The sequence below is a fragment of the Excalfactoria chinensis genome, chromosome 15, assembly GCF_039878825.1.
Source record: "Excalfactoria chinensis isolate bCotChi1 chromosome 15, bCotChi1.hap2, whole genome shotgun sequence".
NCBI lineage: Eukaryota > Metazoa > Chordata > Aves > Galliformes > Phasianidae > Excalfactoria > Excalfactoria chinensis.
Genome location: NC_092839.1, coordinates 83076 through 96707, shown reverse-complemented (window position 1 = coordinate 96707; position 13632 = coordinate 83076). Strand labels below are relative to the sequence as shown.

At 51.4% G+C, this 13632-nt stretch overlaps 1 protein-coding gene across 2 annotated transcripts in view; it reads left to right on the top strand.

Annotated features, from left to right (window-relative positions):
- Positions 1 to 13632, top strand: part of L3MBTL1 (L3MBTL histone methyl-lysine binding protein 1) — a 42429-nt gene that overhangs the window by 23723 nt on the left and 5074 nt on the right. Inside the window, exons 19-28 of one of the 2 annotated variants that reach the window (XM_072350362.1) lie at positions 405 to 602; positions 944 to 990; positions 1934 to 2091; positions 2995 to 3057; positions 3876 to 8739; positions 8985 to 9127; positions 10801 to 10899; positions 11334 to 11594; positions 13329 to 13427; positions 13513 to 13576. In XM_072350362.1, coding sequence (XP_072206463.1) covers positions 405 to 602; positions 944 to 990; positions 1934 to 2091; positions 2995 to 3057; positions 3876 to 4010 — 601 coding nt within the window. In that variant the 3' untranslated portion in view covers positions 4011 to 8739; positions 8985 to 9127; positions 10801 to 10899; ... (1 more) ...; positions 13329 to 13427; positions 13513 to 13576. Of the gene's footprint in view, positions 1 to 404; positions 603 to 943; positions 991 to 1933; positions 2092 to 2994; positions 3058 to 3253; positions 3624 to 3875; positions 8740 to 8984; positions 9128 to 10800; positions 10900 to 11333; positions 11595 to 13328; positions 13428 to 13512; positions 13577 to 13632 lie in introns of those variants that run through there. The other variant, XM_072350363.1, reaches the window with a different exon arrangement.

The following is a 13632-nucleotide window of genomic DNA, read 5'->3' as shown; positions in this document are numbered from 1 at the left end:
TTGAGAATGAAGGAGGCAAGTCTGGCTCCCTGGGGTTTACCTGCTTGGGCACAGTCACAGCACATGCCTTATTCTGAGGCTAATTTTAATGCCTGTGAGGAAGCACCCCTACAAACCCCACTGACGTGCTTGATCAGCATTCTGCTGACTTGCACAGGGTGACTGTGATGCCAGTGGACAAGATAGAACAGGCGTTCATACCTGGAGGGACTGGACTTGCCATATCTATGAACCCATGCAGATGTCACCGTGACTCCAGGGAATGTGTTCAGCAAGTCTTTACTACGCTTTGTTTGGCCAGGGTTATGGCTTCTAGCATTTGGTGTCGGAGGGTGGTCCCAAGCCAGCTTCACCCACTCTTGCCTTATGCTTTGTCCAACTCTCACTTGCCCTCTGTTCTCCAGGAAGTGCCCCACGCCAGGCTGTGATGGATCAGGACATGTGACAGGGAGATTCACAGCACACTACTGCCTCTCAGGGTGCCCTCTGGCAGAGAAGAACCAGGGCAGGCTTAAGGCAGACTTGTCTGACACTGAGGCCTCAACTCGCAAGAGGAACCTGATTGGCTTCCCTCAGCGGAAGAAATCTCGGCACCATGGGAGGTAGGGGCAAGCCTGGCAAGCCCCACACAGCAGTGTGGAGCCACTGGGCTACACATGGCATCCGTAGGATGGATGGTTGAGTTGGAGAGACTCCTTGCCTGCAGGGGAGCATGCTTGCTGACAGCTGGCGTTTGTTATTGCAGCTCTTTGGTGACCTTGGACACCTCTCCTGTTTGTTTATTTTTTCTATTCACATTATGTTTCTTTGGCTGTCAACCCTTTTTGTCAGGATCCGAGGGGTAATCCTTGCTCCTACTGTCAAGGCATTGCTCTGTGCCGTGTGGTGAAGGGCCCTTAGGCCAGTTCCAACACAGGTGAAATCAGTTTTCCTTTATCTTTAGAGGGCGACCTCCAAAGTACCGGAAGATCCAGCGGGAAGATTTCCAGAGTAAGTGTGCTCCTCTGCCATGGTGTTATTGCAGAGCAGGGGTAAGACTTGAGGAGCTGGAGTGGTGGCTGGCAGAGGTATGTCTCTCCTTGGCTTGCTCGGTCAGTCCTTGCACAGATCAGCACCAGGCTGAGGACTGTGTAGACTTCATGATATCAAAACCATCTGACAAGGGATGTCCATGATTATTATCAGAACTCTGCCAGGTCCCTCATCACTTCTCTTGATTTGTATCTATGAATCTTTGAATGTTTTAGGGCAGGGAATTGGGACCCTGTCTCTCTGGCTGTGCATTTTTCCAGGCACTTTGTCTTCTTCAGCTAGGGGTGCTGTGCCTTCATCCTATCAGTGCTATACCCCAAATCCTCAGTGTGAGGTGCCACACTACTGTAGAACAGAACCTGTTGCTGAACATTTTGTTTGGCATTTAGTTCTGATGATTGGCACGGGATGTAAGTGGCTGTAGGGTGGTAAGGCATTTTCTCCAGCCAGTATTGATTTTACCATAGGTTGGCTTGGTGTTCAGCCCATCACTGAAGGTGAATGAAGGTCTCTTTTTGGAAGCCATCACTGGCTCATTAGACTAAGGCTTAAAGTTTTGTTTTAAACCTAAATGGAGTTGAATGATAAGGGATGGTATTCTGGTGTGAAATTTGAATTGAAATTTATCTCAGCATGAAGGACTGAAGGGAACAAGGCAAAGTCAGCTTGATCTCTGAACTTTCCCCACCATCCCCAGTCCTACCATACTAAATGCCTATGATGCATTAATATATCCTTTTAATTCAAAGGACAGCCACTAGCTCTTGTTAACATGACCCCATGAGACCATCTGTTCCCAGCCCCAGGTCCTCTCCTGAACAGTCTTCTCCAAGGCTTGTAGGATGGGATAGGATGTTCTCATCCCCCTTCTTTATATCACACCTTACATTTTCATTGGCAGCTATTTCTTCAGACAACATGCACCAGTCGCTCTTCATGTCTGCCCTGTCTGCCCATCCTGACCGCTCTCTATCGCTATGTTGGGAGCAGCACTGCAAACTCCTACCAGGAGTGGCTGGCATCACAGCAACCACAGTAGCCAAATGGACAATTGATGAGGTAAGATGGTTTTGGAGTGTGTGTGCTGGTTCCTAACCCATGGGAGTGACTGGGAGAACTTGAGCTGGCTGTGCAGCATCATGATACACATCTCAGGCACAGAACAGTGGCCTTTTCCCTGGGCTAATGTGTGGACAGCTGTCAGTCACATGCCCTGGTGGCAGTGGCTTGGGAAGAATATGTAGGACTACCAGATTCTTCCTTGGCTTGAACGTGATGCTAGCAGGGTAGGCAGGTGAAGGACAGCAGTCTTCATTTAGCATACTAGTTTTCCAAATCAGTTTTCTCTTTTCTAAACAAAACAAAACAAAACAGAAAACAAACAAAGCAAAAAAAAAACTACCATAGACTTTGCAAATAGGGAATCGCTTCCCTCTTTCTCCTGTGATGAAATATTTACCTCTGATTCATACTTGTCACTCTCATTCACTTTCTTTGGTATTAGTAGTGACCTCTCTTGAAGGCTGGGTAGCTGGACCTCTGACACTGTACTGGCAGCCCCAGCACCCAGCTCTACCTGATGTCCCTATTCCTCCTGTGCACGCCACTTCTCTCCCAGTCCCTCAGTGGGAATCGCATTGTTGGTCTGGAGATGGCTTATTGGAGATAAAGCTATTGTAGCATTTGCTACTCTGGGGCTGGAAAGGACCAGCACCCATGCTGTTTGTTGAGCAGGCTATGTCTTGGCTGAGTTCCGCTGAATAAGCTTTGAGGCAAAAATTGTTCCAGCTTCTTACACCCAGGTCAGGAGTGGCATAGGAGAATGCAGCACTTTGCCCTACCAGGCATGGGTTAACTTAAAGGAGTCATAAAGCTTCTGTGGAAATGAGGATGTGATCTCGTGGGGTGTCTCCAGACAGAAACATTGCTTCCATCTTGACATTTCTTTCTGTTTATTCCAAGGTCTTTAGCTTTGTTCAAACTCTGACGGGTTGTGAGGACCAAGCCAAGCTCTTCAAAGATGAGGTGAGAAGGTCTGGAGGATGAATGCAGCTGCCCAAAACAGCTGTTTGCCAACAGAGGGGGAAAAAATTGATCACTGGCCTTCCTTCGGTGGCTTTGCTGCTGAATGCCCTAGAGCACATCCACCACCTGGCAGAGATTCTCACCCTGGGGGCAGCAGTTGCATGGCATTCTAGTGTGCAGCTGTCTGCCTTTGCAGGTAGTGGCAAGAGGGAGATTCTGGATTCTGTCCATATCAAGTTGTGCTGCCCTCTTCCCCTGGCCTGAGTGAAGAAGGGTCCCTCTGAGGAGGCTGAGACTGGGGAGCAGGAGGAGGGTGCTGCAGCTTCATAGAACAGCTCAGATTGGAGAAGACCTTAAAGATCATCGAGTCCAACCACAACCTAACCACACTACCCTAACAACCCTCAACTCAATCATGTCCCTGAGCATCATATCCAGATGGTTTTTAAACACATCCAGGAATGGTGACTCAACCATCTTCCTGGGGAGCCTATTTCAGTGCTTAACAACCCTTTCTGTAAAGAAATTCTTCCTGATATCCAAACTAAACCTCCTCTGGTGCAAGGTGAGGCCATTTCCCCTCCTCCTGTCATCTGTCATCAGAGCGAAGAGACCAACCCCGCTCTGCTGCAATCAGCTTTCAGTGATTGCACTGTGGGTGGCTCTTGCCAAGCTCTGTATGAGCAGGGGGGAGGCTGTGGCGGGCTGCCAGAAGTGAATGTGGTTGTATACATCTCCAGAGTGCCTGCACTGTCTGTCTGTAGGATGTCACAGCCTGGGTTGTCGATGATGCCTTAAGTCCCTACTCTCCTCTGCAGATGATTGATGGCGAAGCATTCCTCCTGCTGACTCAGGCTGACATCGTCAAGATTATGAGCGTTAAGCTGGGCCCTGCTCTCAAGATCTACAATGCCATCCTCATGTTCAAGAATGCCGATGACACCTTAAAGTGACTTTTCTTGGCCCCACTGGGACCTTCCTTCAGCACTGGTGCTGCCAAACTGCCTGGCCAGGACAGAGACCTCCCTGAGTGCCCGTGGCTTGTCGTGTCCTGCAGCATCTCCTGCAGTCTGTCTCCTGTCCTCTCCCTCACTCTGTCTCCATGCCACCTCTCTGCTCCAGCGCTGGGCACAGGCTAACCACAGGCTGCAGAGATAGGGGGTGGATGTTGGACTGCCTTATTGCAAAAATTGCCCCGATACCCCGCTGTGACTGCACGACATTTGGGGTGTGATTAAGGATGGGGGAGTGGTGCAGAGGCTGTAACAGATAGAGGCTGACACCTCAGCTTAAGCCACTGAGATAAGGGAAGGACTGACTGACTGCATACATGCTTGCAGGCTTGTCTTTGCTCAACAACTGGGAGAGATTTTTGTTCTTTTTTTTTCTCTGTGTGTTCCTCTCTGAGGGATTAGATGCTCTAGAGGAGCTTCTACTCTCTTTGCCTTCTTCAATTCTTGTGACTCAAGGCTAGATGATAACTTTGCTTTGCCCCTTCACTGTGCTGGGAAGCAGTGGCCTCATCTCTTGCTCCTTCTGGCAGTGTGTCCTGGCTGCAGCTCTGCCTATGACCGTCTGTGTTTTGTTCTTTATGGAGAAGCCTGGCGGGGCTAGAGCTGGGTGATGGTAGAGCAAGCTCCATTTCCTCTTGTGCAAGCTGTCTTTGCCAGCATGTCTGTGGGAGAGAGTGGTTGGTTAAATTGTACCCCTTTCAGCAGTTAAAAAAGTCCTGTGCAAGGGAGAATCAAGCCTACTTTGGTCCGTGTATGAGGGGTAAAGCCCTTTCTAGAGCTGAAGCAGCTGAGAAGGGTAAAAAATATCCACAGACAAAATGAGGGCTCGGCTCCAAAGGCATTCTTGGCCTGGCTTAATCAGTCCTGCCAAGCTGCCTTCTCCCCCATTTTGCCCTTGTGTGGTCCCTGGGCATTCCTGTATGAAGAGCAGGATCCCTTGCTGTACCTGGATTTCTTCCCTTCAAAACCAAGAGGCAGTTGTTGTTTTTTTGTTTTTTCCCCTCCTATATTTTTACTAATATACGACTTTTCCAGCAAGGATGTGTGCACTTTGGAAATGCTCATTCTCCCCTGTAACAGAGCTGTGTTCTGGAAGAAGACCCTTTCTTCAGATATTCCATGTGTCCCCTGATCCTGGGAATGAGACCCTGCAGCTCCCGCATGGCACTCACCGTACTGTGCCATGGTTATGTGCACAGCTGCTGCAGGTGTTGTTGGAGCAGCGGAGTGGCAGCGCTGTGCTGCAGGGCAGCCACACACCCCAAGGGCTCTCCATAGGCTGCAGTGATGTGACCCAAGTCCCACACTCACTTTCTTTCCCATTCCCAAGAATGACATACCAGTAGCAAAATATGTTTTCCCTCTCTTCCAGTGTCCAAAGACAGAGATGAGGTGTCTTAGCAAGTGCACCAGCAATGTGTGGTGCAGAACCGCCTTGGGAGCCACTGTCACACCTGAGTCGATCTGTTCTAGGCTTCCCACGGAAATGTAGCATTTTGACTCTGTTAGTAAATCTTTGAGGTTGCATTTGACCTGCTGTTGAAATGTCTGCTGCTTGCTTTTCATGCAACTAGTCCATGTATTTATTTATTTTGTCGTTTCTAGGGTTTGATCTAGACAGCTCCGTCATCTTTTCAAGAGCTGCACCATGGATGGCTGTGGAGAGGGTGAGTGGGAGGGGACACCTGTGTCCCACAGTGGCTCCTCAAGTCAGTAAAGGTCCTGAAATTGGTCTCTTCAGCTAATAGGGAGCTTTTCTCAGCTACTGTGTGTTTGGAAAAAGGAAGAGCAGTCCCGGGACCTCCACGCAGACCACATTGAGGCATCTTCAGGTGTAGTCTGGGATAAAATGGCTCCTGCTTGGCTCTTGTTACCCACGTGTGGCATGTGGTTATTGAGCTTATAAGGGAGCAACTTAGGAAAGAATCCTGTTCTCATCTACTACCTTATGCTAAGTCATTCCTCCTCATGGGGAAGTGACTAAGCATTGGTTCTGGTGCTAAGAGAGAAATGTCAGATCTGAAACCAGTGCGAATGATGGACAGCCTTGTTTAACACAGGGCTGCTCTGTGGTGCAGAGGTGCTTGTGAGTTCAGAAGATACCTGCTGAAGGAGAACGGCTTTGCTGTTGGATGTAATCAAGCTGCACTCTGCCTGGGAAACAGCAAAACAGGCAGAGGTGTGTGCTCCAGACTGTGCCAGCCTTTGGCATCAGCAGGAAGCTCTGCCCATGCAATACTCCTCTCCTGGGTTCTTTTGACCTCCCTGTAAGGTCTGGTGGCACAGCTTGATCCCAGGTCCCTGCTGGGCTGTTACACCCCCTGGGAGCAGCTGCCTGGAAAACCATTGCCACTGGAAAGGTGACGTGTGGAGTGATGGTCTCTGTCACTCACTTGCCTGCTGTCTTGAGCATCCGTCCATCTGCCTCCTAGCATGACTCCTCTCAGCCCTCTGGGTACAAATCTTGTGCAGTGGTTTAAGTGAGAGACTTACAGGGTCTGCAGATTGTTAAGGGCTATTTGCTCTTTAAAGCCTATAAGCTGTTTTTGATTCCTTTAAACCAAACCCAAAGCATCGTGTGTGTGTGTGGATAGGTGTTTGTGGATACCAGCATGGAAAAATCACAGAACGATGTCCTACCCTGTTGGTGTGACACTGTTTAATCGTGGTGGCCTCAGGCCATGGAGGTGGCCCAGGGGCTCCGGCAATGCATTCTCCGTTAGCAGAAGTTGTCACTGGTCCCAGGAGGGAAGCCAGGAAGAAAAAGGTTTTCCTGCACCTCTACATTTAGCAAGTCCTCTGCCTCTGTAGAGCACTGCATGGAAGCCCCCTTTCAGGGAGCATCAGGACCAAGGCAGAAGGACCAAAGTTTCTTTTCCTTCTCACCAGATCGTGTGAGTTGTCCAACCACACACTCCGGCAACTTGTGGGGTGACTGGTCCACTGGTGACTCTCTGTACACGGGCACAGTTGGAGCCTCTTGAGGAGGTGATTCTCCTTTGTGGAAGCAGTCAGCATTGTGATGGGGTGAGGCTGAAGTCTCTGTTTCTTTGGGAGCAGCCAACCTGAAGCGCAGTGAGGAGGGTAACTCTGTCTGCCCTATGGGAGAACAAGTTCTCTGAGAAGGTTTATGGCTTAGCACATCTGCCTCCTGCAGAGGCAGATCTGGGGACTTGAGCGTAATGAAAGGAGCTGGAGGAGAAGAGGGAGCCATGAGATAATGCAACTTGATTACGACTCTTCTATTCCTGCTCCTTAACCTCTTGGGGAGGGACTGCTGGATCCATAGGAGTGGAAAATAACAGGACTACAGCCCAGCTCCATCCCTGCAACCCAACTCTTCCTTCTGGGCAGGAGAAAAAGGGGGAATATGTGGAAGGAGCACAATATGATAACAAAGACATTTTGCACTTTCATTCATTTTGCACTTGTTTTTATTTTTTATTCTATAGATATATATATTTTTTTTATATTTGCACATCCCCTTTGTTTTTTCATAACAAAACTATTTCTGTTGCAGCCAGTGAAGCTATTCTGGAATTTGTGTCCCGACTATACAGAAGTTGAAAGGTTTTATATATATAAATTTATATCTACACAAAATAAATTTATATATATAGATCAGGGTGTGATGTGTTCTGTCAGTGTTTTAAAACAATAAATGAATGTGAGCAATGGAAGTCAGTGCAGCTGGAGATGACTTATTCAGCCCTACTCCCTCTCCCAGGCTTAGACCCCAACTGCTCTCGCTAGGGGGAGGGGGGCCATCCCTCCTCTGCACGGAGGGAAATGAAGGCACAGAGCACTGCTGTGGGTACGTGCCCCAGGAGCCCACCCCGCCATCGGGTCCCCAGGACACACGGAGCTCAAAGTCCACCCTAAACCTTGCCCCATCCCACAAAGGTGACTACTGGAGGCAGAAGGAGAAGGAAGGGATGATTCACTTATTTCATCGCGAAGGACTTCAGGAGGAATATCCCACTGCTGGTCTCAGGTGGGAGGATGCCAGTTCCAGGGAGCTCTGCGTGCCGGGCACATACTGACCGAGCCCTTCCATCCCGGTGGCTGCGGCAGCACAACCTTCCATCTGGGTGCTCCAGACGGGAGCCGTGTCTCATCCCAGGGCCGGCAGCTGTCCTGCTGTGTTCCTTTGGCTGTTCACGGCCTCAGCCACCATCAGCCCCAGCAGGATCAGGACCTGCAGCCCAAGGGCCAGGCGCACCACGTTGCTCTGCATCTCATCTGCGGGGGATGGGAAAGGACAGTCACCTGCTTTGTAACTACTCTGTGCCGATGGAGTTTGCTTTCCGCACGTCCGAAGGGCAGAGCAGAGCAGAGCCTTTCGAGAGCACCGAGCAGGGAAACAGCGCGAGCCATCGATTGCCTGCGGAGATGAGCTGCCGGAGGCATCTCCGGTGCAGAGCTGGATAGCGAGGGTGGGCAGAAAGAAGCCAAGGGAGGGGAGGGGGCCGAGGGCGAGGAATGAAGGAAGGAAAGCGAGAGAAAAGAGGCGGAATGAGACGCGGAGGGAAGCAGCGAAGTGCCGGCAGTACGGCCGCATCCGGGACGAAGTCGGCAGCCGCCCCCAGCCCGGCCACGTGACAGGAAGTGTTTGGTGGCGGCGGAGAGCACTTCCGAGGCGGTGCAACATGGCGGCGTAGCGGGGCCGGTGAGCGGGGCCGGTGAGCGGGGCCGGTGAGCGGGGCCGGTGAGCGGGGCCGGTGAGCGGGGCCGGTGAGCGGGGCCGGTGAGCGGGGCCGGTGAGCGGGGCCGGTGAGCGGGGCCGGTGAGCGGGGCCGGGAGGAGCGGGCTGTGTGCTGCGAACGGGGTCGGGATCCGAGGAGGGCGTTTTGTGTTTGCGTCTCGTGCGCGTCTGTCGTTTGCCTGACGTGTTGGTGCGCGTTGGGGTTTCAGGTGTGTGAACGAGGCCTCCCCGTGGGAATCGGCGGCGAGCAAAGGAACGGAGCGAGGAATGGAGCGTCAGGCCTGGGTGCCGTGTTGGACTGAGGCTGTGGAGCCGAGCGAAGCTGTGTCCGATGTCCTTCCTGTGGCTGTGGGTGAGCGGGACGAGTCAGGACTGCGGTCTCGTGCGATGATGTTTGTTAGCAGACTGGGGGCAGGGAGAGGGAGGTTTGGAAAGCGGCAGCAGTCAGGAGCACGTCCCATTTCTAATGGGGTCTGTGGGTCCCCACAGGATGGGCGAGGCAGCGTGGCCCCGTGCGGATTTGGGATGGAATCACAGTGCCTGGAATCCCAACTCAGTCAGAGCTCTTAATTGTAGGGAAGGGTTGAAACCACCGAGGTGCCGCACAAGGAGAGGCGCTGGATGCGACTGTGGAAAGCAGAGCTTGTGTGTCCCAGGAGGCAGGCGTAGTCAGGTCCCCTTTGGAGCCTGCCGTTGTTGGCGCTGAGCTCAGGAGCCCCGTCAGCATGCTGCTGTGTGCTGCATCTGTGTGGCAGACTTATCTAGATCAATCTATGACTGATTGATTAGTCTATGATCTCCACGTGATGTTATGATGAGTAATAGCAATAGAAAAGGTACAAAACCACGGCAGTATGGCAGCCCGAAAAGATTCCCTTGTGGAAGGAGGGGGAGGGCCATTTTCTCCGGGCTGGCTCCTCTGTGCCCTCTTGCTGGCCAGAGAGAAGGGCTGCCCACTGGGCACAGGGAGCGCCTTGTAGCTGCCGTGCCATGCCGTGCCCTCCAGCCCCCTCCTCATCCTATGTAGAATGCCAGGGCCAGCAGTGCGGCCGCCATTTTAGAACACTCCCCACCTTGGTCACCGCTGCCGCGTGCTGGTCACCGCACCGCTGCAACGCACTCGCCTGTGAGAGCTGTGGCAGATAACAGCCATGTCAGCAGCAAAGAGGGCGAGGGTGGAAGTTCTCCCAGTTTCAGGTGGGAGGATGGAGCTGGGGGCCCTGGGGGCGAAAAGGAGGAGGGGGCCCGCCATGACCATCGGGCAGAGGAGGGGTAAGAGAGCCCTGAGTTTCCGTCGTGCCTGCACCAGCGTGGTGACTGCCACCCAAGTGGAGCCTATGGAGGTGGATCCATGTCCGGATGAGCCCATGGATGTGGATCCGCCCGCAGCACAGCTGGCCTGGCACCACACCACTGTGCCAGGCCCCGCATCGGCACCATCACAGCTCCACCGTTGCTGGTCCAGGCGCTCGGCTCCTTACCCGCTGTGCGGCCTCCGCCCCCGGCATTAGCTGGGTGGCATTTTTATAACATCTGCTCCTCCTTCAGGCCTCTTCTGCAGCCAAGTTCTGTGGGCCCCCAGTCCCATCTTTACCCTGTATGTCCCAGTTCCTGTTTCTCTTGTTGGTTTTAGTGTTTAGTTTAGTTTTAGTTTTAGGTGTAGGTTGTTGTTTGTGTTTTCGAGTTAGGCCTAGGTTATTGTTCATGTTTTCGGGTTAGGCATAGCTTCTTGTTTGTGTTTTAGTGTTAGGAGTAGGTATTGTTGTTGTTTTCCTGTTTGGAGTAGGCTCCTGTTGGTGCTGTAGCGTTAGGAGTAGATGGTTGTTCCCATTGTAGAGTTAGGCATAGGTTACTGTTGGTACTGTCAAGTTAGGCGTGGGTTCCTACCAGCAGCTGGCAGCAAACAGAGCTCGCTCAAGCACACGTCTGCTTTCTTTCTCCTGTGGAGTGCGACTGCCGTGAGAGCGGAGGTCTGATGCCATCTGCGAGGGATGGGATTTGCATCTGGTGGCTTTTCCGTTGCAGAATGTCCAGCAGCAGAGCGTGAGTGGCTGTGAAATGCAGCTGGGCCTCAGGAGAACAGTCTGGAGCTGCATCACGAGCTTCCTGCGTGGCCAGCGCAAGGTAGGTGTGCCTTACTGTAGGCGTGCGCTGAAGCAGTGTTGGTTAAGCACGGCTCACTCCTCTGTCTGCTACAGATGGGCTTTCTGCGTGCTTTATTTCTGTGGCCGTAGAATTTCCCTTTCTTACCATCTGATCCGCAAAGGCTTTTTTGTGGGAAGGTTTTGAGGGACAAGGGAGTAGAAATGGCTTTTGTCACGAGTCATCTGGAAAGGTTTCCATAGTTGAGTGGTTGGAAACATAGGGTTTTAACTTAAAATTGTTTGCGCAGGGTAATGGTTGCGAATACAATTAAAATACAGTTATACAGTGCTCTATCCCCAGAACTTTCCATCATTTTTCTTAACACAGCTTACGGTTCATTTCAAAACAAACTAACAAAGATGAACTTGGGTTGGCGTAGCCCGTTTTAAATGATCCTTCTGTGTCTTTTCCAGGCTGGTCGCAGCATGGAGACTTTCCCGAGGCGTTGAGGAACAGACACGAGCCTTTTCTGAAGGCTTCAATGAAATTCTGCCACAGCAGTATTTGCGGTACTTTGATGCTAAGGAGCTGGAGGTAAAGGATTCTTTGACTATTGCCAGATCCAGGCTGCTACACGTAAGCCTTCAATTTCAGTCAGTGTCTGAAGAGCAGAGTTCATTAAGGCTGGCGGTTCTGTTTTCAGGATGCTCACGTGAGAGAAGCCTTCTGTATCAGTGAGTATTTGGTTACTGTGTTGTTCTTCACTTTCTTCTTTGCAACCAACTTAGACACATTTCGAATATTAGGATTCTGTTAGTATAAATTTTTTGGCTAACAGTGTTTTTGTAATCCTTGACAATGTGATTTGCATGTGTTTAAAGAGTGAGCAATTGGAAAGCAAGGGAGATAAAAGCCAGATATCAGTGTGTGGTCAGATTACTGAGTGGACCAGGTTTTAGCTGCTTTTGGTCTCTCCAAATTGTACTCTGCAGCAGAACATTGTATTTCTAGCACCGAATGGTACGGTTAGGCAATGGCAAAGTATACATTCCTAGTTTGAATGTCTGAATACAAACGTTTTCATGACTGGGTTTTCTCTTTTGTGGCCTCTCCACATTTTCTTTGTGAGCAGATGTTATTATTTGCTGTGGAAGCTTGAGAGTTTAATATTAAAAATGAGCGTACTGTGATTGCAGGTGCTTTGAAGTTCAGTAGTATTGAAGTACAATAGTCGTGCTGTAGAAGCAAAGTAGTAGCTTGTAGTTTCCATGTTTCCATGTGGGTGCCCCAGTCCCAAGGGGGGATTCCCTTGTGGAAGGAGGGGGAGGGTAAAAGAGGCCGAGGGCCTTTATCTCGGGTCAGGCTTCTCTGTGCCCTCTTGCTGTCTGGAGAGAAGGGCTGCCCGCTGGGCACAGGGAGCACCTTGTAGCTCCCATGCCATGCCCTGCCCTCCAGCCCCCTCCTCATCCTATGCAGAATGCCACTCCCAGCAGCACAGGTGCCATTTTGGAATCTTCCCCATGTCACAGCTGTCACCTTGGTTGCTGCTGCCCCACTCGGTGCACTCGCCTCGGAGAGTGCTGGGCAGGTGGCAGCCATGTCCAGCACGAAGAGAGTGAGAGATGAGAATAGTGTTGTTTTAAGTGGGAAGAAGGAGCTGGGGGCCCCAGAAACGAAGAGGAGGAGGGGGCCCGCCATGATCATCATGTGGAGGAGGGGGAAAGGAGCCCGTTTCCATCGTGCCTGGACCAGCCCCGTGACCACCAACCATGTGGAGCCGATGGAGGTGGATCCACCTCCGGATGAGCCCATGGATGTGGATCCGCCCGCAGCACAGCTGGCCTGGCACCACACCACCGTGCCAGGCCCCGCGTTGGCATGGTCACAGCTTCACCATCGCTGGTCCAGGCGCTCGGCTCCTTACCTGCTGCACGGCACCCGCCCCCGGCGTTAGCTGGGTGGCATTATTTAACATCTGCTCCTCCTCCACCTTGTTGCTCCTCTGGTTCTGTGGGCCCCCAGTTCCTTCTTCCCCCTGTTGGAGTTAGGTGCCAGTTCTGGGCTTTGTTGTTGACGGTAGTGTTAGGTTAGTGTTAGTGTTCAGTTTAGTTTTAGCGTTAGGCATAGGTTCCTGTTTGTTCTTTAGAGTTAGGCATAGGTTCCTGTTTGTTCTTTAGAGTTAGGCATAGGTTCCTGTTTGTTCTTTAGAGTTAGGCATAGGTTCCTGTTTGTTCTTTAGAGTTAGGCATAGGTTCCTTTTGTTCTTTAGAGTTAGGTATAGGTTCCTGTTGTTATTTTAGAGTTAGGCATAGGTTACTATTTGTACTGTAGAGTCAGGCATTGGCTGCTACACTCAAGTAAAAGTAACCACTGCTCACCCTGAGCAATGAGTGCGACTGCCCTGAGAGCAGAGGTTTGAAGACTTCTGTGATGAACTGAATTTCCCTCTTGGGACTTTTCCTTTGCAGAACACGGAGGAGCATTGTGTGAGTGGCTGAGAAATGGAGCTGGGACTCAGGAGAGCAACACGTGTCTGTGTCCCAAAGCTCCCGTGTGGCCATTTCAAGGTAGGCGCGCCTTACCGTAAGCGTTGTTCAAGCACAGCTCCTGGCACTGTCTGCAACAGATCGCTCTCTGCGTGCTTTCTTTCAGTCACTGGTGTTGTGCAGCACAGCCACGGCACGGCCCTCAGTGCGTACCCGAGGAGTGTGAAAAGGTAGGTGGTGAATTTCCATCTTGCTAACGCTAGGACTAGGAATGATGAGCATTCCT